Genomic DNA, 24007 nt, shown 5'->3' with positions numbered 1-24007 from the left:
TGATGAGGTGTCATGTGTGCTCTTCACTAGGGTACCAGAACCAAATGTGTTGCCTTAAAATCAAGAGGTTTCTGGCAGAAAACCTCCAAAATAAATAAATAAATCTATGTTCTGATGGCCAAACATGGCCCAGCTTCATACAAACTGTACCCCTAAAGGATACGGTTCGTTTGAGGCTGATAAATTAATTTTTGTTTGGACAACCAACCCACTTTCCTAATGAGAAGTTATTCTTATAAACTAGCCAGACAAGAGAAGAATGAACCACTACTGAAAACCTCCTCTAGCATGCTCTGAGACTAACTTTTATTCAGATTTCACAATAACACTGTCAACTAAAAATAGCAATGCCATGTCCCAAAGACGTTTTTTTAAGAAAGCCTCAAATTTTCAAAAGCTGCGCCATCTTCCATAGGAATGGCTGACCCCTTTGCAAGAGAACAACCAAATCTGGCAATAACACTGTTGTAAGCAGGCACCTGCTGTGCCATTCTCAAAGTTACAAAGTCCAGCTGTAGGAGTCAAGAGGATTATTAATGGCAGCATCATCATTCACAGGAAATGTGAACCACTTGATCAGAGCAACACCTTTGGAATACGAGGTACTCATGCTGCGAGCACTGAAGGGTACAACTTGGGTTAGAACAACCACCTCTAAACTCAGTCTCTGGAGAGTCCACTTCAGCTCAAACAGAACTTTATTTCTGCATAATTTAGGAGGCAAAGGTCCAGAAGGATTCCCCATGCTACCTTAAACAGAAGCTTCAGCAACAGCTGCACTCCCTTGCTTTTCTTTAGCAACCTACAAACTTGAAAAAACTGAGATAAGGACAAAATGTATTCCTTATCACACAAGAGCATCATCTCCTCTCTTTAATATCATGCCTACAGACTTGAAGGCCATGTCCTCATAAGATATACCATACTGGGTCAGACCAAGGGTCCATCAAGCCCAGTATCCTGTTTCCAACAGTGGCCAATCCAAGTCACAAGTACCTGGCAAGTTCCCAAACATTAGATAAATCACAAGTTACTATTTTGTATTAATTACTGTAATAGCAGTTTATGGATTTTTCCTCTATGAACTTATCCAAACCTTTTTTAAACCCAGTAACACTAACTGCAGTAACCACATCCTCTGGCAATGACCTCCAGAGCTTAACTATGCTCTGAGTGAAAAATAATTTTCTTCAATTTGTTTTAAATAAGCTACTTGCTAACTTCATGGAGTGCTTCCTGGTCCTTCTATTACCAGAGAATAAATAACCGATTAACATTAACTTGTCCAAGTCCTTTCATGATTTTGTAGACTTCTATCATATCCCCCCCCCCCCCCCCAAGTCTTCTCCAAACTTAACAGCCCTGACTTATTTAGCCTTTCCTCATAGGGCAGCCTATCCTGCACCCCAAAGCAGGAGAGGGGACAGACCCTGGATTGCATCCTGGACCTGAATTCTATCTCATAGAATACACAAGGTAGAGTCTTTAATCATTATCCTGGATGCTGAAGCCCTACTAGGAAAGAGGGCTCTCAAGACTCAAGTCACTGAAGTCTGCTCAACCACAAAAAATAGGGTCTCTAAACTGTAGGACTAAGAGCAAGAGATTCTCACTCCATCTCCTTCCTCCACTTGAAAACAGCCACCGCCCCATCAGATAATATGCTGGCAGGACTAGGAGAAATAGAGTGTGTCATGGGCATGAGAAGGGCCAAGACAGTCCCAACCTTCTACTTCCTTATTCTCTGAATCCTACAGAGCCCAAAATGCCTTCATTATGAGGGAGGGAAGTCCTTCCCTTCCAAGAGCCTCTAATTCCCTCTTAACATCCAAATCTCATGGGACCTAGGTCCTTCAGAGAACCCCTGACTCCGAGAATACAGTGGCCATTTTTACCCAGGCCACAAAATAAGATGCCCTAAGAAGGGACTGACAGCCACAGGGAAAGGACTTTTGAATTTGTGACATCCACGGGTCTGAGTGAAGGAAGCCACACCACCTTAGCTACAGTTCATGCTATCAAAATGGCCACTGTTCCCATTGAACTGCTCTTTATCCCAGTGGGAATGTGTGGTCAGGATGGTTCCGCTACAGCAGACTCCCCCAAACTGTCGATACTCTCAAAATTGCTATCTCCTAATCAAAACAGGTGCGGTACAGTTTTGTTGCTCCCCCTGCAGACTCCTACACCGGCCACAAATCAGGTGGTACTTCCTTCGTGGCCATCCAGCCAAGCTGCCGCAGATCAAAGATTTAATGAGAAATCCTTGACTGTCATTTTTTATAATTTGATATTGTCTCATACATTTACAGATTACGATTTCAAGAACTGAACTAAAATGTCAGTTTTCTAAATTTTGCTGTACATTTGCTTTTTCCTAAGAAGTTCAAAGCTTGATCATTCTAAAATCTTTGACAACTAAAATAAAAGTAGCTATGCAACAATTTGATTGATTTTACAGAAAATATTTCTACTGATAAGATAGTGGGAGGTCTACTGTACTAGAAGTAATCTGAAAGACCTTGATGTTATCATGCTGTGTGATTGCTAATTTTCTCACGTTATAAACAGTATATTTCACTGATGTTAAATAGCCTAAGAACAGTGTCTCTTTTGTATGAAAGTACAAATAAGGTCCAAGAATAAGCACAGGTGACTTATTTAAATGTCTAATGCCCACCTTCACATTTTATCAACCACAGAATAGAAGCTCTGTAATTTCTTATCTAAGATGTTATATTTTTCAGTCTTCGGCAGATAAAGAAAATGTACTTTTTATTCAAAAATCTAATTCCTCTGAGCTTGCAAAGTTACTATCTCTTAGAATGAAAAGGGATTGTTGCATGTGGGAGAACACAAATTTAAAACATGGTTATTTTGCTTGAATATGATTTAACAGCTAATGGGAAAAACAAATAAGGTATGAAAATATGACAAGTACATAAATTAAAACCAGTTTTTGGAGTAGTGAAACCATTTCATAATATGACTCTTTGCTACATTTCTAAAAGTTAAAACTAATGTGAAAAACACAGTGTAAGAATTATCATTGCCACATTGTAATCCAATGTAGAATTAGAGATACTGGTAAACTCACTCTAATTGTAGGATCCAAGGCAGCATGGTTTTACCAGAGGAAAGTTATATCAAACAAATCTGATTTTTTTTTTTGATTGGGTGACTACAGAATTAGAACCAGGATGAGCACTAGATATTATTTACTTGGATTTCAGCAAAGCCTTTGATACAGTGCTACACAGGAGACTTGTGAATAAAATGAGAAGCCTGAGAGTGAATCAAAGGTGGTAGAATGGATTTCAAATTGATTAACAGATGACAACAAGTAGTGGTAAATGGAATCTATTCTGAAGAGAGAAGGTTGATAAGTGACGTGCATCAAGGATCTGTTCTGGGGCCAATTTTGTTAAATATCTTTGCAAGCAATATTGCGAAGTGGGTAGAAGAAAACGTTTGTCTTTCTTTAGATGACACTAAGATCTGCAACACAGTGGACATACCGGAAGGAATACAAAGAATAAGAAGTGATCTAAAAAAGCTTGAAGAGTGGTTGAAGGTCTGGAAACTGGGAATCAATGTGAAGAAGTGCAGTCATGCATTTGTCGTTCAGAAATCCAAGGGAATTGTATGTGATGGAGGGAGGCGAAAGACTAATATGCATGGACCAAGAGAGAGACCTCGGGCCAATTGTGTCTGATGGTCTGCAGGTATCAAAACAATGCGAGAAGGTGCTGACTAAGGCCAGAGGATTGATGGGCTACATAGAAAAGCATAACCAACAAGAAAAAGGAAGTCATTATACCTCTGTACAGGTTGTTGATGAAGACTCACCTGGAGTACTGTGTTCAGTTCTGGAGACCGCATCTCAAAAAGGATAGAGACAGGATGGAAGTGGTCCAGAAAAAGGAAACTACATTGTGTGGCATCTACACAGAAAGACTTATGAGATGAGACTGGAAGACCTAAATATGTATACCCTGGAGGAAAGGAGAGATAGGGGAGATGATACAGACAAATATCTAAAAGGTTTATTAATGCACAGGAATATAACCTCCTTTGATGGAAAAGAAGCTGCAGAATTAGGGATCATGTTATAAATTTCCAAGGTGGTAGACTCAAAAGCAACATCAGGAAGTATTTCTTCACTATCACCCCAAGATTAGCATATTAATTAATACGACTATAGTGGTATCTTATGAGCCTGTACAGTGACACTTAAGAAGGCACCAGGCCCTCAAGTGAGTGAAAAGCAGACATTATAATCATATACCAGTGGTGTAAGTCTTAAGTCACTTACATTTTTTGAACACTTTTTTTATTCAATTAGAAGTCATTCTTTAGTGCAGCAGTACCACAGAAAAAAATCATTCATTTTGTGAAATCAGGGGAAACAGCTCAAGTCCAATACAAAATTTAGATATAAAAGCTGGCTTAACACTTAGTTCATAATCCAAAGGATGCTTTTGCTCATGCCATAGTCCTATTAGGCTGTCACTGTTCATTGGTCCCATGGATTTCACCTCCGTACTTCAATGTATCTATGGATCTAAGATAGAGGTGGTTTCATTGTACAGGTTTTTGTCTGTTTTGACAATTGTGACATTTACAATATGCCCTGCACATTTGTTAAATGGTCGCCTCCAGCACTGAAAGATGCCAAACACTGACAGAGTTTCAGTGTATTTGCCTGCTTCAGGGGCTGCTCCTTGCACATTCTGGCCATATTTTGATATTAATACACTAACCTGGGAGTGATATTGTTTACATGACTGGTTAGGTATTTTGGATATTCCTTTTTTAGTTCTTCAGCAAGTATTTCTTCACAGATGTGGATACATGAAATGCCCACCCGGAAGAGGTGATAAAGACAGGAACTGTAATGGAGTTCAAAAGAGCATGGCAATCTGATTCCACTTCTGTACATCTTTCTTATGTAACATCACCATTAAGTTTATCATAGTATAGAGCCACTTTGATAGAACAAACATTTTAATAATTTGAACTTTCCCTAGCAATGAGAAAGACAAAGAAATCCAGCCCTCCAATATTTTTTCCATATATCTTAAAAAAAACCAAAAAAAAAAAAAACCAGTCATGTTCATTTTACATAATGTGAGGTCACTCAGGATTTATAAGCCTAAATAGGATAAATAATTGTGTGTCAACTCAAACAAATTTCCAGGCCAGGACCTCTCAATGTTCCCCAGCAGATTCGCGCATGAGCAGAACAGCAAAGCTCTGACAGAGAGAGCTCTGCATCAAGTGCCATTGGATCACATCACCCCAAGACAGCATGGGTAATTCAGCCTGCATATCGATAGAAAAAGTGCATATTTTGGTATTCAAAACCAGATCGGTTGGGAATTTGTGAACCAAATATGGGAACCAATGTTCCGAATTATGTAGTTAAGGTTCTTCATTTTCAGTTTTTATTTTTCCTTGGAATTTCAATGTTATAACACAAAAAATTGGAGGAAAATTTACTTTTGTTATAACAAGCAGGAGAAAAATCAGTGAGAAGTAATTTTTCCTCCAATTTCCTTTTTGTTATAACATTGGAATTCCCATGATAAATAACAAAAACTGAAAACAAAAGTCCCTATATGTAGTTAACCAAATGAGTAGGTTTTGAACAAAAGAACATAAGAAATGCCATACTGGGTCAAACCAAGGGTCCATCAAGCCCAGTATCCTGTTTCCAACAGTGGCTAATCCAAGTCACATGTACCTGACAAGTACCCAAACATTAGACAGATCACAAGCTACTATTGCTTATTAATTACCATAATAGCAGTTTATGGATTTAACCTCTAGGAACTTATCCAAACCTTTTTTAAACCCAGTAACACTAACTGCTGAAACCACATCCCCTGGCAATGAATTCCAGAGTTTAATTATATGCAGAGTGAAAAAAAATTCTCTTTGATGTTTTAAATGAGCTACTTGCTAATTTCATGGAGTGCCTCCTGGTCCTTCTAGTATCTGAATAAATAATCAATTTACATTAACTTGTTCAAGTCCTTTCATGATTTTGTAGACTATCATATCCCCCCTCAGTCATCTCTTCTCCAAACTGAACAGCCCTAACTTCTTTAGCCTTTTGGGTCATTAAAATAGAATGCCATCTAAGCAATAAATTTTATGGCAATGAGAAGTTGTGTTCTTCACTATATATATAGTATTACTGAATAGTTATACTTCATTAGCTACACTAGAGTTGGCAATTTTTTTTAACCAGGGCTGCATATCTAGCTTTTGGCTCTATCGGGGCTGGGGGTTGGAGCAACTCGACAGACGGGGGAGGGCAAAATAAACTTAAACTTCACATGATGCATTCTGTACCTGCTTTGCATGATGTTAATATGTGATCAAAAGATTATGGCTGGCACACACTATCGTATGTTGGGAGCACAGAATTCAATGTATATCTCACTGCTATTATTTATGTTAGTACAGACTACTGCAGCACATTTGCAGCAGTATAAACTATGAAACTTTTGTAGACGGTACTATCCCAAGTCTCCAAATTGGAGGCAAGCTTTTAAGGAACAAGTGCATGAATTAGCTAAGGCTCCCATTGGTGCATTTTCCCATCCCCATCAAAAGAACTGTATTTTTCTGAAGAAAACATAATATATTAACATACCTGTCATGTGCATCTGCAAACTCCACAGTTTTCTATATACATGTAGCTAGGTCCTAGCCACTGATGCAGACCATGTCCTCCAGCAGCCTGCCTGATGTTCTGACCCAACATCATCAGTGATGGCACAAAATAATGCACATGCATGACATCAGCCACAGCACTGGTAGGCCAGAAATAATAGTGAATGCATTGGAAGTAGGCAGGCTGCAAAAAAAGGAGCAGCGGGCTGAGTTCAGCCCACTCCTGACCTATATACACAACCCCATACTCATATTCTCAAACACCATAGTTTTGAAGTTTATAGTTTGTCAAAACGGTATGTTTTCATTCTTCACTCTGTCAAGGTCTGATCAGAAACTACAAGCCAATATTTTCTAGCTGGACTCTACTAAAAGTCACAGAACTGCCAAGAAGTTATTTCTTCTCTTAATTTATAATACATAGCTCTACCTGTTTTGGCCAAGATTTATTTTTATATTAGTATACTCTATTTTTATCACCAAAACAAATGAAAGAATTATTTTGTGTCTTTTTCCTAAATTTATTTTGTCCTTTTCTTCACAGGAAATGGACTCCTACATGACTTACCAAAAACAAAACACAAAAACAATCCCCCAGAGCTTAGGGCAAAATGTACCATAAGCCTCCTACTATATCCTTCATCAAACATCAGGAAAAAGGAACTGCATCCATGGCTAGTCCTGAGAAATTTCCACAGATCTTGAAATAGTAAATCATTCCAGACACCTCCTTTTTTACAATAATTTCCGTTATAATACACTGGTGCCAGTTCATCTGGAATGAATTGTGGACAAGAATATTATACTTCTTGTTTATTGCTTCCTGAACTGAAACTAATATTTACCAGTCTGATGTTCAAAAGGAAACATGTTTCAAACAAGGAAGGCACCTTCGGTTTAAAAAAATGTAGAATTCCTCTGACTAGTTACTTTTTTTTTTTTGTTACCCATAAAAGTCACTAAGAATGAATGTTTGTTTCAAGAGTCTTGGAGGTAAAGCAAGAAAAAAAACAAAACAACTTACTCTAGGTCAGTGATAGAAGCAAGTCTTGAACACACAAGTAACAGAACTTAAGACCAGCACATTAACCAGTAGACAATACCAGTCCCTGAATGCATAACCAGGTCTGGTTCTTAGCATATCCACAATAAAAATGATGGAGATCTATTAGCATACAATGGAAACATGAATATTAATTGTGAATATCCTGAAAAGTAGACTTATTTGCAGCACTAAAGGACTGTCGTTGTGTACCCCTGTGACTGTTCCTCTTTAGTTACAGTATTTCGTTCATAAAGTTTGTAAAAAATATCTAAGAAGTTACCTTACCAGCATGTGAATTATAAAAATAATATAGAAAACATGTCCCAAGCTTTTCTGAACATATACTAATGTCACTCGGAAATTTAAAGCAAAGTTATTTTCCTGTACTAGGTATTTTTGCGAGGCTACCAGAATAATTATTCTGATTATAATCAGCACACATTCCACTAGAGGGGCATATGGGGGAGGGCAAAATGTGTGGCTGAACACTGCCAATGAATGGAGTAAGAATTTTGTGGGACCAACCCCCTTTTTTGTTTTGTGTCACAAAAGAAAATCTGAAATAAAAATAGGCCCTGGCGATGGACATAGGATATACTCCTCAAAGAGATCCTAGATGGAGTAGCCAAATCAATTACTTTCGGGCCTATACAGTACAGTGCGCTCTGGCAGAGCGCACTGTTAACCCGCGTTTGGACACGCGTTTTGACGTGCTAGCTTTACCCTTGTTCAGTAAGGGGTAATAGCGCGTCAAACGCGTGGCCAACCCCCCCAAAACTAATAGCGCCCGCAGCATTCAAATGCATGTTGATGGCCCTATTAGTTATTCCCGCCTGATTCAGTAAGTAAAATGTGCGGCCAAGCTGCACATTTTGCTTTCAGAAATTAGCGCCTACCCAAAGGTAGGCGTTAATTTCTGCCAGCACCAGGAAAGTGTACAGAAAAGCAGTAAAAACTGCTTTTCTGTACACCCTCAGACTTAATATCATGGCGATATTAAGTCGGAGGTCCCAAAGTAAAAAAAACAATTAAAATAAAAAATAAAAAAAATTTTAAAATCAGCCCGTGGCTCTTGGGTTGAAAACCGGATGCTCAATTTTGCCGGCGTCCGGTTTCCGAACCCATGGCTGTCAGCGGTTTGAGAACCGGCGCCGGCAAAATTGAGCGTCGGCTGTCAAACTCGCTGACAGCTGCCGCTCCTGTCAAAAAAGAGGCACTAGGGACATGCTAGTGTCCCTTGCGCCTCTTTTTACCGCTGGCCCTCATTTGAATACTAAATCATGCAACTTTTACTGTATCAGCCCGTTTGTCAGGAGTCTATGTCTAAACCATAATGAAATGTAATTGTGTGGCCTAAATGCCATGTGACAGCCTTGCAAATCTCTATGAATGTTAAATTTAAATGGACTACAGATATTACCATGGCTTTGTCCACTTTCAGTTTCCCCAGCTCTTCCCACACATTCTCCACTGTAAACAGAGTTACATCTACTCCAATCCCTTTCAGTTTCTTGCTAACTAGTGATGGTCCTTCTCCTGGGTCCTCTTGTGAACACCGAACTGAAGTATTTGTTTAATATTTCTGCCATTTCTTCGTCTCTCTCTACACATTGATCCTTTTCACCTTTCAATTTCACTATATCACTGAACTTTTCACCTTTCTGTGATGTATCTGAAAAATGTCTTGTCACCTCTCTTTATCTCTTTGGCAATCCTTTCTTCCGCTTGACTTTTTGCTGTTTTGATTACTTTCTTCGTCTCTCTCAGTTGTACCATATATTCTTCTTTGTGCTCCTCCCTTTGGGATCCTTTATATTTCTTGATGCTGTTCTTTTAGCTTTTATTTTGTCAGCCACCTCCTTTGAGAACCAATAGGTTTCATTTTCCTTTTGCTTTTCTTTACTTTTGACATATAGATTAGTTGCCTTGATGATTGCTCCTTTTAGATTGGTCCACTGTTGATCCACATCTTTCTCCCAACCTTTTAGTTCTTCCTCCAGGTACTTCTCCATTTCATCAAAGTCCGTGTTTTTGAACTGTAAAACTCGGGTCTTCGTGCTTCTTCTAGTATCCGTGTGTTGATATGAACCATACCATTTGATGATCACTGGTGCTGAGGTGGGTGCCCACCCCCGGACATCAGAGACATTATTCCATTGTGAGCACTAAATCGAGTATAACTCCCTCTCTCGTGGGTTCCATTACCATTGTTTGAACAAAGCCCCCTTGCAGGGCATCCACTATTTCTCTACTATTGTTAGATTCTGCAGAAGGGATTCTCCAGTCTATATCCGGCAGATTAAAGTCCCAACGATCACCAATTCTCCTCTCTTTCCCATCTTTTGGATGTCTTCAACCAGATCTCTGTGTCATGCTCTTCCTTTTGGTTTGGAGGCCTGTAAACCACTCCAATATAAATGGATGCCCCATTATCTTTTTTTAGGTCGGCCCATAGTGCTTCTTCATTGCTCCATCTTCCTTGCAGCTCAGATGTTTGGATATTGTTTCTGAAAACCACAAATCGAATCCTTCATAATCAATCTATCACTTCTCTCTGAGGGTTCCAATTCTCAAAATGAGTACAATGATTCAAAGTATTAATTAATGGATGTTGTCAAAAAAATTTTTTGCGGAAAGAGGAACGTTTCATATACAATTGTCATAAATCCCCACCGGGGTAATATGATTGTGGATATAATCATAAACGGACCTCCTCCATCCAGTGTGAACCATAAACATGTGAAAACATCAAGTGAAAAAACTTCAAACACAAAAATTTCTTGTGATTATATGTAAAAATATATTTCTTGCAGGTGAATTAAATCACTCACGCAATCCTTTATTTAAATATAGCACTCCCGGTAAGTTTGTAAATAATCCCAAACAAGGGTATAATAGATGTTTTGAAACGCTTATAAGACAACCTAGATAGGCATGATAGACAGTTTCTAGCGGCTTAAGCACTAAGCTCGTACAACACCCCGACTTATCTGATGGTTTGAAGGGTAACCGACGTAGCCACGTTTCAGGTCCATTCAAGGACCTTTCATCAAGGAAATAATCCTCTTGCGATATCCCATCGGTGAATGTTGAGCCGTTGCCTGCTAGGTCTGAAGCGTGAGTCCTTAGACTCTATCCGGGTCTGACAACGCTTTGGATTACCGGATGCGTCGATTTTAAACCTGGTGGTGGAATAGCTGCGTGACCAATCTCCAACTAGCTCTAGACTAGTTGGCGATTGGTCACTAGTTAATAAACTCCAGCGGGTCCTGCTGGAGTTTATTAACTTTGGAGACGGTATCGTCCGGGATAAAGCATCTGTTCCATGATCATTTGCAATTGACTCCTGAAGAAGCGATATTGATCGCGAAACACCGGCCGTTGTCGGGCTTATTATCATTTTTCCATGGAGGGACAGATATCGGTTATATGATTGTTAAAAAATTTTTTGAAATAATCTGAAATAAGTATTTTGCATGGACATATAAATACCGCAAATGACGAGTGGTCCGAACGGCAAGTGATTACACGGCCGTTGTCAGGCTTGCTGATGCGGTTTCATCAAAATTTCTGAAGTACTTTCTATCTGATGATATGCCAACGTCCTGAATGGAGCTTCGGCAAGCAAAAAAGTGCTACTGCACCTCACTTCCCCTTCTTGTTTAAATGGCTAACCATTTAAATTTTAGCTATTTAAATGGTTAACTGTTGGAAAGAAAAGATTAAATTAATTTTTTGCTTCGGTGTTTACCGAAGAGGATGTTGGGGAGATACCCGTTCTGGAGATTATTTCAAGGGTGATGATTCAGATGACCTGAACCAAATCACAGTGAACCTGGAAGATGTGGAAGGCCAGATTGACAAACTGAAGAGTAGTAAATCACCTGGACCAGATGGTATACAACCCAGGGTTCTGAAAGAACAAAAAATGAAATTTCAGACCTATTTCAATTAATTTGTAACCTATCATTAAAATCATCTATTCTACCTGAAGATTGGAAGTTGGCTAATGTAACCCAGATATTTAAAAAGGGCTCCAGGGTTGATCCAGGCAACTATGAACCAGTGAGCCTGACTTCAGTGCCAGGAAAAATTGTGGAAACTGTTATAAAGAATAAATTCATAAAACATTTAGATAGACATGGTTCAATGGGACACAGCCAACATGGATTTACCCAAGGGAAGTCTTGCCTCACAAATCTCCTACATTTTTTTGAAGGGGTGAATAAACATGTGGACAAAGGTGAACCAGTACACGTGGTGTATTTGGATTTTCAGAAGGCGTTCAAACAAAGTCCCGCATGAGAGGCTTCTAAGAAAACTAAAAAGTCATGGTATAGGAGGTGATGTCCTTTTGTGGATTGCAAGCTGGTTAAAATACAGGAAACACAAGGATTAAATGGCCTGTTTTCACAATGGAAAAAGGTAAACAGTGAAGTGCCTCATGGATCTGTACTTGGACCAGTACTTTTTAATATATTTATAAATGCTGTGGAAAGGGATACGAAGAGTAAAGTCATCAAATTGGTGGATGACACAAAATTATACAGAGTAGTTAAATCTCAAGCGAATTGTGATAAATTGCAGGAAGACCTTGCAAAGACTAGGCATCCAAATAGCAGATGAAATTAAATGTGGACAAGTGCAAAGTGATGCAACATGGAAAATTAAACCACACTGTAGTTATACGCTGTTAGGTTCCATATAGCAAATGTTGCTTACCTGATGTAACAGGTGTTCTCACAGGACAGCAGGATGTTAGTCCTAACAAATGGGTGACATCATCAGGATGGAGCCCAATCACGGAAAACTTCTGTCAAAGTTTCCAGAACTTTGACTGGCCCCTACTGGGCATGCCCAGCATGGCACCAACCCTGCAGCCAGCAGGGGTCCCCCTTCAGTCTTGTTTCAAAGCTACAGGCAGTGCCGAAAAATAAGAATAAAAAATGAACCCAACACCGCGGGGCGGCAGGCAGGTTTCGTGAGGACTAACATCCTGCTTCCTGTGAGAACACCTGTTACATCAGGTAAGCAACATTTGCTTTCTCACAGGACAAGCAGGATGGTAGTCCTCACAAATGGGTAAGTACCGAGCTGAGGATGTCTGAACGTGCACCAAATGTACCCAATGGCGTGCAACAGGCACAAGAACTGGGGTGGAATTTGGTGGAGGACATCCGCACCCCACCGGGTAGGCGGAAGGGTGTTGGTACATCAGGTTGGAAAAAAGGTTATGCAGGACAGATTGGCTGAAGATGGAATCCTGTCTTCCGGCTTTGTCCAAGCAGTAGTGGGATGGAGAGAGCTCCAGGTAGCAGCCCTGCAAGTGTCAGGAAGCGGCACCGATCGAAGGTGTGCTACTGAAGTTGCCATGGCCCTCACAGAGTGTGCTTTGACACGGTCTTGAAAAGGATTGCCTGCTTGCTGATAGCAAAAAGAGATGCAGTCCACCAACCAGGAGGAAAGAGCCTGCTTACCCACAGGTTGCCCTAACTTGTTAGGATGGAAAGAGACGAATAATTGAGTGCTTTTCCTGTGGGCAACTGTACGGTCTAGATAGAAAGCTAGAGCTCGTTTACAGTCGAGGGTATGCAGTCTCTGTTCCCCGGAGTTGGAGTGGGGCCTGGGAAAGAAAATAGGTAGTATGATGGATTGATTAATATGAAACTCAAACTACCTTAGGTAAAAATTTAGGGTGAGTGCGGAGTACCGCCCGGTCCTGCAGGAGTTTAGTGTAAGGCGGATAGGTAACTAGGGCCTGTAACTCACTAACTCTGCGAAAAGTGATAGCTAGAAGGAATAACACTTTCCATGTGAGATATTTAAGGTCACAGGAGTGAAGAAGTTCGAAAGGTGATTTCATGAGCCGGCCAAGAACCAGATTAAGGTCCCAAGATGGGGCTGGAGGACGTAAAGGTGGCTTGATATGGAGCAAGCCTTTAAGAAAACGTGTTACAAGGGGTTGTACCGAAATAGGGACATCCCCGATTCCTTTATGGAAGGCGGCCACCGCAATGACATGCATTCTAATGGAAGAGGTCTTTAGACCTGATTCCGATAAATGCCAAAGATAATCCAAGAATTTAGGAATTGGACAGGAAAAGGGATCAAGGGACTGCGAAGTGCACCATGATGTGTACCTTTTCCATTTGTAGGAATAAGATTTCCTTGTGGAAGGCTTTCGTGAAGCGATCTGGACACGAGAAACGGAATCTGAAAGGTTAAGTGGTTGAAGGATTAACCTTTCAACATCCATGCCGTCAGGGACAAGGCTTGGAGGTTGGGATGGAGGAGGCATCAGTCGTTTTGAGTGATCAGATGTGGGTCCGTTCCCAAAGGAACGTACCTGCGGATGGAGAGATCCTGGAGAATGGGAAACCACACTTGGCGTGGCTAGTGCGGTGCTATCAGGATCATGGTTCCCCTGTCCTGATGTAGCTTCACGAGAGTCTTCGACAGAAGAGGAAGTGGAGGGAATGCATAGAGCACGCCGGTTGTCCACGAGAGGGAGAATGCATCTCTGGGCCGAGACTGCTGACTCCGAATGAGGGAGCAGTAATTGTCCACTTTGTGGTTCTGAGGGGAAGCAAAGAGGTCTATGTGGGGATAACCCCATTGCTGGAAAAGAGAGGTCGCTACCAGTGAGTTGAGCGACCACTCGTGTGGTTGGAAGACACGGCTCAGCTGGTCTGCCAAGACATTGTCCACCCCCGGCAAGTAGGTGGCCCTGAGGTACATCGAACTGGAGAGGGCTTCTGCCCAAATCTGTACAGCTTCCTGACAGAGAAGGAAGGAGCCTATGCCTCCCTGCTTGTTGATGTACCACATGGCCACCTGGTTGTCTGCCTGAATCAAGATTATGTGATTTGAGAGGTAATCTTGAAAAGCCCTGAGAGCGTATCGGATTGCTCGAAGCTCCAGGAAATTTATCTGGTGTTTGACTTCCTCTGGAGACCAGGATCCTTGAGTTTGTAGACTGTGTACATGGGCTCCCCAGCCGACGTTGGAGGAGTCGGTGGTGAGAATTATTTGAGGAACTGGTGGGTGAAAGGGCAAGCCTTGTAGGAGGTTGGATGGATTTGTCCACCAGGCTAGGGACAAACGGAGTGCATCGGTGATGCGGACAATGGTCGACAGAGGCTGAGTGGCTTGAGTCCATTGTGATTTCAGAGTCCATTGCATGACTCTCATGGCCAGATGGGCCATTGGAGTCACATAAACTGAAGACGCCAAGTGTCCCAGCAGAATCAGGAATTGACGAGCTGTTGCTGTGCGTTGAGTCTGCAACTGGCAAGCTAGGGACACAAGGGTTTGGACTCGTTGATGAGGAAGGAAGGCTTTTGCCTGTAAAGTGTCCAAGTCTGCCCCAATGAAGGATAAGGTTTGAGATGGGACTAAGTAGGATTTCTCGTAATTGACAAGAAACCCTAGAGAAATTAGAGTTTGAATGGTCAGGGTCAGGGAGGACCGAGAGATTTGCTGGGTTGGGGCCCTGATTAACCAATCGTCCAAGTAGGGGTAGACGTGGACACCTTCCTTCCTGAGAAACGCTGCAACCACCACGAGACATTTGGTGAAAACTCGTGGTGCAGATGCTAGGCCAAATATTGATAGTGGTTTTGGCCTACTAGAAACCGGAGGTATTTGCGGTGAGCCTGAGCTATCGTAATGTGGGTATAAGCGTCTTTTAAGTCTAGAGAGCAGAGCCAGTCCACTCTTTGCAGCAGAGGGAGAAGCGAGCCCAGGGTTACCATCTTGAACTTCTCTCTGTGAAGGTACTTGTTGAGAGCCCGTAGGTCCAGGATTGGACAAAGTCCTCCTGACGTTTTTGGGATTAGAAAGTACCTGGAATAGAACCCCAGTCCTTGTTGTAAGAGAGGAACGGGTTCTATAGCGTTTGACTGGAGGAGAAGGGAAACTTCCTGCTCTAGAAGAACAGAGTGATCGATAGGTTTCCTCGCTTGCAGAGATGGAGAATCTGAAGGAAGAGTTAGGAAGTTTAGGTGGTAACCCTGTGCAATTATCGCTAGCACCCATTTATCTGTGGTGATGAGATGCCATTTTCCTGTAAAGTGGCTTAATCGACCTCCTACTGGTATGCTTGTTAGAGGGATTAGGCATCTGCTCTCTAAGTGGTAGTCAAAACCCCGACGCAGGTCCTGGCTGTGGAGCTGCTGCGGGCTTTTGTTTTCGAGATTGGCGAGGCTGAGGTTTGTGATAAGGCCTCGTTGACCTGGATTTAGTTGGTGGGGGATAATACTTCCGTGGACAGAAGAAGGACTTTTTAGTGTCCTTCTAAAATGGTTGTTTAGAAGGGAAGTCAGAAGGAATCGATGAGAGCTGTTTAAGGGTCTCATAATGATCCTTTAATTCAGCAACTATTTGCTGAATTTGCTCACCAAACAAATTATCCCCTAAACAGCGCAGGTCAGAGAGCCTGTCCTGAACTTCTGGACGAAGATCAGAAGACTTAAGCCAAGCTCAGCGTCTTGCTGAGATGGCCGTAGCAGACACTCTAGTAGAAGCATCGAAGATGTCATAAGCTGTTCTTATCATGTTTCCCGGCTTCAAATCCCTTAGTTACCAGGGCTTGAAGTTGTTGTTGGAATTGTTCTGGTAGGGTATCTGAAAAGTCCTGTATCTGCTTGAAAATGAACCTATTGTATTGAGTCATGTACAGCTGATAAGAAACTATCCTGGAAATGAGCATGGCCCCTTGGTATACTCTTCTGCCTATACTATCTAGGAACTTGTTTTCCTTAGTAGGAGGTATAGAGGAGTATGGCTTCATCCTTTAGCTTTCTTTTGAGCTGACTCTACCACTACAGAGTGGTGGTCTAGCTGAGGTTTTTGAAAGCCAGGTGCTGACTGTACAAGATAAGTAGAGTCAGCTTTTTTGTTTACTGGAGCAACAGATCCAGGAGTTTCCCAATTTTTCTTTAGAAGGTCCAGAAAAACCTGATGAATTGGAATGGAAGTGATGACTTTAGGGGCATCCAGAAATTGGAGTAGCTCCATCATCTGGTGCCTGTCATCTTGCTCCGACTGAAGCTGAAAAGGGACCAATTCCGACATTTCCTTCACAAAATTGATGAAAGAGAGGTCCTCTGGGGGAGAACGCTTTCTGCTTTCAGCAGGAGAGGGTGGTGAAGGTAAATCATCGGTGTCTGTGGAGGTATCATCACCCCAGATGTCATAAGGATCAGGTAGCTGACCTGTAGACCCATGAGGGAGTTGGATACCCGAAGGTCCCGGTTGAGGCTCCGAGAAACTCGAAGGAATCACCGGGGGCATCGAGAATACCTTCGGAGGCATCGGTGCCGGCATCGGTGGAGCTGATGTGCGTATCACCCCCGAGGAATGTATCAGTGGCGAGGGACAACAGGGCATCGGTGGAACAACTCCCGAAGGAGGAATTCGATACGGTGTTTCTCCACCAGATGAGATTGCCATCGGAGAGCGCACTGGTGCTGTCGGTGACCCAGGTATCACCGGTGGAAGGGCGGTCATGAGCGCTTCCATCCGGGCAAGCAGCGGTGCCAGCGCTGCTGGAATCGGGTCGGTGACCGGTTCCACTCTCTGTGCCGAAGGAAATCTGGAACCGTTGCATCGCCTTGTCGATGGCATCCTGGACCAGCCAGTCCAGTTCTTCCCGGAGACCTGGGGTAACAAGACCCGGCTCCGCAGAAGAGGGAGGCTGAGGCTGAGCTGGAGGGACCACCGTCACCGGTGGAATCGCGGCTCCCAAACCCCGTTTGGGTGAGGGTTGCCTCGGTGTCTCAGAGACAGAAGTGGACGGTGCCACTTCTGATCGAGACTTCTTCGGTGGAGGCTCGGACGGTACCGAGGTCGATGACTTCGATTCCTCGACGGCCCGAGACTTGCGATGTCTATGACGATGCTTTTCCCTCCGATCCCCTCGATCATCGGGGAAGGGACGGCAGTCGATGGCCGTGGAGACGTCGATGGCAGGCGGTCACCGGGAGGTTGTGGACGATGGTGTGACTTCGACGGTGCCGGTTCCGAGGACGTCGATGCGATGGACGGCGGAGTGTAAGCATGGAAGAGGAGTCCCATCTTCTCCATTCTGGCTTTGTGACCTTTTGGTGTCATAAGGGCACATTTGGTGCAAGTCAGGACATCATGCTCACTGCCTAAACACAATACACAGACTCTATGAGGGTCTGTGATGGACATGGTGCGCGAACAGTCTGGGCATTGACGGAACCCCGACGCCATGGCCATTGACCAAAAATTTAGCCGCGGGACAGTAGACTGTAATCGACGGCAAAAACTTACCAGACACCGCGAGCTAACTTAGATAGAGGAGGGACCCCTGTGGGGCGAATTTTACTTCAAAGAAGTCCGTGAAGAAATTCCTGTCAGGAATGTGGTAAGAGCTCCTTAACCGCGTGGCTACTGCTGCGCGGAAAAAAGAAGACTGAAGGGGGACCCCTGCTGGCTGCAGGGATGGTGCCATGCCCAGCATGCTCCTACTGGGCTTGACAGAAGTTTTCCGTGATTGGGCTCCATCCTGATGATGTCACCCATTTGTGAGGACTACCATCTTGCTTGTCCTGTGAGAATAGGAGTTACCACCCAGGAAAGAGATCTAGGCATCATAGTGGATAATGCATTGAAATCACTAGCTCAGGGTGCTGTGGCGATCAAAAAAAGCAAACAGAATGTTTCGAATTATTCGAAAGGGAATGGCAAATAAGACTATGGATGTCATAATGCCTCTATATTGCTCCATGGTGAGACCACATCTTGAATACTGTGTGCAATTCTGGTCGTCGCATCTCAAAAAAAGATATAAATTGCACTGGAGAAAGTGCAGAGAAGAGCGACCAAAATAATATGGGTTCAAAGAATGGCTGCCTTATGAGGAAAGTCTAAGAAGTTAGGGCTGTTCAGTTCGTAGAAGAGACGACTGAGGCGGGATATGACAGATCTACAAAATCATGAAATGACTTGAACAGGTTAATGTAAATCGGTTATTTACTCTCTCAGATAATAGAAGGACTAGGGAGCATTCCATAAAGTTAGCAAGAAGCTCATTTAAAACAAATTAAAGAAAATTCATTTTCACTCAGCGCATAGTTAAGCTCTGGAATTCATTACCAGAGGATGTGGTTACGGCAGTTAGTATAACTGGGTTTAAAAAAGGTTTGGATAAGATTCTAGAGGAAAAATCCATAAACTGCTATGATGGTAATTAATAAGCAATTGTAGCTTGAGAATTATTTAATGTTTGGGTACTTGCCAGGTACTTGTGACTAGGATTGGCCACTACTGGAAACAGGAGACTGGGCTTGATGGACCCTTGGTCTGACTCAGTATGGTATATCTTATATTGTGTTCTTAATATAAAACACTAATGCTTTAAAAGAATATTAACTCTAGCAGTCGCAACGATAGTGTCAGCCCAGCTATGGCCCTCCCTCTCCCAATTCCATTACCCACAACACCCATATCTAATAACTCCCTGTCACACATTGGTACAGTATTCATAACAGTGAAATAACGACAGAAGAATAGCAATTGGATATAAAGACTGCAGCTTTATTCAACCAATTATACTCAATAAGTAACCTGTACCCAAGCCAAAATGGTAATTGCCAAAACAGGCTATACTACCACATCCGCCAGCTGCTGTAATACCACTAAGGCAGCATTTAACCCAGCCCCCCGTCCCCAGCCTTGTCTCCAAGCAAGGGAGCCTCCCGAAGCATAAGGATGCTACCGCCATGCGCCGCCAAAGGCACCAGTCCACTGCTGACCTGGACCTCTATGTACACCTTGCACTACATCTGAAACACCACCCACCAGCTAAGGTACCTGCCATAGGCATGAGGTAGGGCATGCACTTGGCCTCATGCCCCCCTCCCCCCCAACATTTAGATGTAGCCAACAACACTCCCCCAAAACAGGTCCACTAAAGCCTCCTGCAGGGCATTGTTGAATATATCTTATCTGATAGATTAATTTTGTCTGGCCTAAACATGCCTTCGCATCAGACATCCACCCACTCTTGCCTGATTTGGTGTCCAATGAGTCTGTAAGTCTACTCATCAATCTGGTGGTTGACCTTGCGCCCTCTCCTCCACAGCTTCAAATCGTTCAATTTTAGGCATGGAATAATATCAGACCATAAAATATGAGTGTGCAGAAACCAGGAGGCCAATTCAGCCAAGTCATCTTTAATCCTTTTAATTAACTGCTTGCTCAACAGGTCGCCCAGGTCATTGCCCCTAGATTTATTATGACGTTCGGGGACACCATAGAGTCTTTCAACCGCTGCAGAAGGGGTAACAATCTGTCCCAGCGTATACCTCACTTGCCCATTGAAATCACGATAAGCCTGCGAAGTGCCAATCCCAAATGTGCTCTACAGGGGCAATTGCATGCTCTCCTAAGTAGTCCAATGCACAAAAGAATGTCCAGTAATCCATGCTGTCCATTGAACCTGGCGTGAATCTGCAATGACAATTAAGTAGATATGTCAGGTTGGACCAGGCGTACACAAGTATTGACTGCTACGGATTTCCATCTTCCTATATGCTGTATGGTGTTTATCTGCAGACCTGTTTGCGCCACGCTAGTTGCTGCTCCAATCCTAAAAGAATGAGTGGTAAATGTTTTGGCGTCAAGGCCCATTTTGGTTATTGCCATTCTTAGCACAGAGGAAAAATGATATCTGGTCATTAGGATCTGGTCCGCGTGCACCCAGGAAATGTACACTGCCTAAAGGCTGAATGGCCAAATCTCTCTCCATGTTCTGCATGGGACAAGGGGTGCATGACTCAATATGCTTCAAGGAGTGGACTGCACCCTTGCTCACCTGATCAATTTTTAACCTGTGCTTCTTGACGTTGAGCGTCTGATCTGTATATGTCACGTTCTGCAACAATATGCCACTGGTACCTGAATCATACTTGGCAGAGGCTACAAGTTCGCTCATGCATAAAACTCCAAAGGCGGCCAGCAAGGTTAGGTGGAACAGGTTGGTTTTGAAATCGAAGTGCAGATGGATGCTAGCAGGACCCATAAGCTCCCCAGTAGGTCGTGTGTAATTGGAAGTCTTGAGTCCATTGCTTTCCCCAACTTTTTCAACCAACCCACCAACATCTTCAACAAAAAGGACTTGCTAGGATCCCTCCATCCACATGCTTTTGTGAAAAAGGCTAGGCCTGCTAGATGTCTAACCTCTGAGCCTCTGGAAGCATCCATATCATTGGCCAAGGAGAGGTAGTTCACCATCAGGTCATCTGGCACTGGCCCAGTCATCCAACCGTTCTGCCTCAGGAATCCCTTCATGTACTCATAGCTTCAGCAGTATGTGTACCATGTTGCTGGAGCCAAGGATCCCTGTACTAAGTCTCTGGTGGCTGGAGACCAATCATCTACAAATGGCCCAGCATTGGAGTGCCCCATTTGTCTGCAGTGGGTACCTAATTGTGAAACAAATCCCACTTAGCATGAGATCAGGAATGCCATTACAAACCCCTAGGATATGCCTCACCCTGATTATGGCATTGATATGCTACCCCGTAAAGACAGCCTCCCTTAGCAAGTCCACCACCTGGGGGCACTTTGCTGACTGCCTGTTCAACACCAACATAAAATATGTTTGTCTCTCAATCTTTCGCTCCTTAATACAAGGGCTACCAAGATGGGAAATAGCTCCAGAAATGTGATGTCCCACATTACACCTGATTCTACCCATGTGGCTGGCCAAGGTGCAGCACACCATGCCCCTTGAGAGAATACTCCAAAACCCAAGCCCCCTGAGACATTCATGTGTATATCTGAGTCTTTGCTAAAGAACAAGGGTCCCTGCCACACAAACACAGTTAAAGTCATCCAGAAATGATGTCCATATAGAGATGTCTGTACACATGGCCTTTGACACCCTCACAAAGTGATGCAGCCTACTGATGCCTACTTGTTTCTGAGGAGGCTGCCTGCCATCACTTGCCCCCATGGGGATCACTAGACAATGAAATTCAATGTGCCCAAGATGGCCAGTACAGACCGCAGTGTGTTTCTTTGCTGTCGATGCCTGCCGCAGCATGACTCAGTTTCGTCGCCTCGTTGACCGGAAGCCAAGAAAACAGTTCAATTTACAGACACCTACTACAGTCACAGCATCCAACAACATGGGCCCGGCAGCCCAGAACGGTGAAGTCTGTGGTTTGAACTGTGGTGTGTAACCTCATGCACTGGCTGTGTGAAATGCTGGGTCCAGGGATGAGAAATGGCCAATAACTCCATGATGAGGGGCTTGCATATGGACCATCATAGCTGCTAGATAATAGGAAGCCCCAGTGCATTGCCTTGCTGTGGAGGACAGATGGTGATGCCCCATCCAGATGTTGAGTAAGGTGAATTGAGGACCCAAGTCACTCTCTGCTGCCATGCTGCAAGATCGCAATTCATGTAGGCTGCATGACGCACAACATGATGACCCTGCCCTCTGAACCCTGATTGCATATGTGGGCTCCTGAGGATTGCCTATGCTCCCATTCATGTTTGCGCCATTTCTATGACCCCTGCTGTGTAGCAAGGGAGCTAGGTACTGATTTGCACTCTGCCTGCCTTGTGGCTGTGTGCTTTTGTGAGGGCTCTGGTGTGCATTCGAAGAAACTAGTGCACCTACAGGAGTGTCCTGCTGCCAGCCCTGTGCTGCTTCAGTTAATTAATATTTGCATCCCTTACCATGTGTTGGGTCTGTGAGCTCTCCTGCTCGCTTTGGGTCACATTAAAAGGACTCTCTCCTGGTCGGCTTCCCTGGTTGGTTTTGTCGTCTCCTTCTTGGTTCACCTCTACATTGATCCCTCATCTCTTGTCGACGTGCTCCCTTCTGCCATGGCTAGCAAGGGTTTCCCCTTTCTCCCGTGCCGTGACTTGGCTCAACCCTTCCCTGTGGGGGTTGCTGTCATAGCTGTTTCATAGCTGGCTCCCGAATGCAGACTGTGTTCCTGCACAGTCTCATACCATGTTTGCTGTGGGAAGGGGGTTTATAGTCCTGGTCTCAGGTCAACTTCCTGTTCTTCAGCCGGTATAAAAGCTACCCATGTCGTCACTGGCATCCCTCTAATCGCTGCCCGACTGCCTTAGCTGTCTGCAGAGTCTCTGCCTCAGCACGTGCCCTCCCCCTCAGCCAATGGCTGGAAAAATGCTGCTGCTTGCTACTAGGATCGCACTTGCCAATACCCAGTGAGTCACAGTCAAGAAGAAAGTCGCTCTGCTCAGTGAGAGCTCCCCTCCATCACACCTGACCACATGCGGCACTCCAAGAGCTGCCCCTCCACCGCAGGCCAGACTCAAAAGCGTGCTCAAAGCAGCGCTGACCTGTTAAGCCAAACCTCTAGGAAAAACTATCTGCCGAAAACAAAAGCACTCTGCTGTCCCTAGGCTCTACAGGCTGAAGGCTGGCCAGGACGCGACAGATCAAGACTGAAAGTGAAAAGGACGGAGGCTGAATGCTGGGCAGGAGAATGCAGACACTGATCCCACTAAGGCTGGGCAGGAACAAAGAAGGTGACCGTGCCCAGTCACAGCCCATTAAGAGAACAGCGATGACATCTATCCACAACCACTCTCCCCACTCCCTCCCATCACCCGGACCAAGTCATCAGCACACTGGGATATCATGTGCAAAGCGAGATGAAGAAATGGTGGGGGGAGCTAGCCGACAGGAAGCAACAACGCATCACTAGAGCTACTCCCAGCTGGGCTGCAGACAGCCTCCATCCATGGTGCCCAATTGCTTTTCTGTGGGGACAGATTACATGTGGGTTCTGGGCATGGTGCATGGGCTCATGCATTACCTGTCCTATATATTTATTAAGCCTTCAGCCTCATGTTTCACAATACATGACGTGTGTTATAATGAACATAGTATAGTATGCCACATCATATTTTAATGTTATTATTCTGTTACCTGCAAGCAACATTGGGATTGGCATTTCTTGAAAGCAGTAGTTCTACACACTTCACAATCTTCTCTTCTGAAGAATGAGCACTACATGCTGCCATCAGTACAGTATATTTATCTATATGAAAAAGCATAATTAAAGAAAAACATTTATGGTTAACCAATTTATATAGAACCTTAAGAACTATATGTATGTGTGAACTGTTACAAATTTAAAAGTTAGTATTTAAGTTTATTGCTGTAAATGTATACAGATAAAAGCAGCAGATTTCAGCAAGACTGTGGGCAGTTCCATTTAATGTTTGGGGCTGCCTATAGCTGCCCAGAGTCACCTA

At 43.6% G+C, this 24007-nt stretch overlaps 1 protein-coding gene across 3 annotated transcripts in view; it reads right to left on the bottom strand.

Moving 5' to 3' along the window:
- The window catches only part of ASZ1 (ankyrin repeat, SAM and basic leucine zipper domain containing 1), a 434600-nt gene that overhangs the window by 253875 nt on the left and 156718 nt on the right, over positions 1-24007 (bottom strand). For all 3 annotated transcript variants that reach the window (XR_003858727.1, XM_029616793.1, XM_029616795.1), the window contains exon 4: positions 23679-23790. Coding sequence is in view for 2 of the 3 variants with exons in the window: in XM_029616793.1 (XP_029472653.1) it covers positions 23679-23790 (112 nt within the window). In the remaining variant the exon portion in view is untranslated. The remainder of the gene's footprint in view (positions 1-23678; positions 23791-24007) is intronic.

Source organism: Rhinatrema bivittatum, chromosome 9 (genome assembly GCF_901001135.1).
Source record: "Rhinatrema bivittatum chromosome 9, aRhiBiv1.1, whole genome shotgun sequence".
Classification (NCBI taxonomy): Eukaryota; Metazoa; Chordata; class Amphibia; order Gymnophiona; family Rhinatrematidae; genus Rhinatrema; species Rhinatrema bivittatum.
Note: the sequence above shows the minus strand (reverse complement) of the source record. Positions and strands in the feature narration are given on the sequence as shown.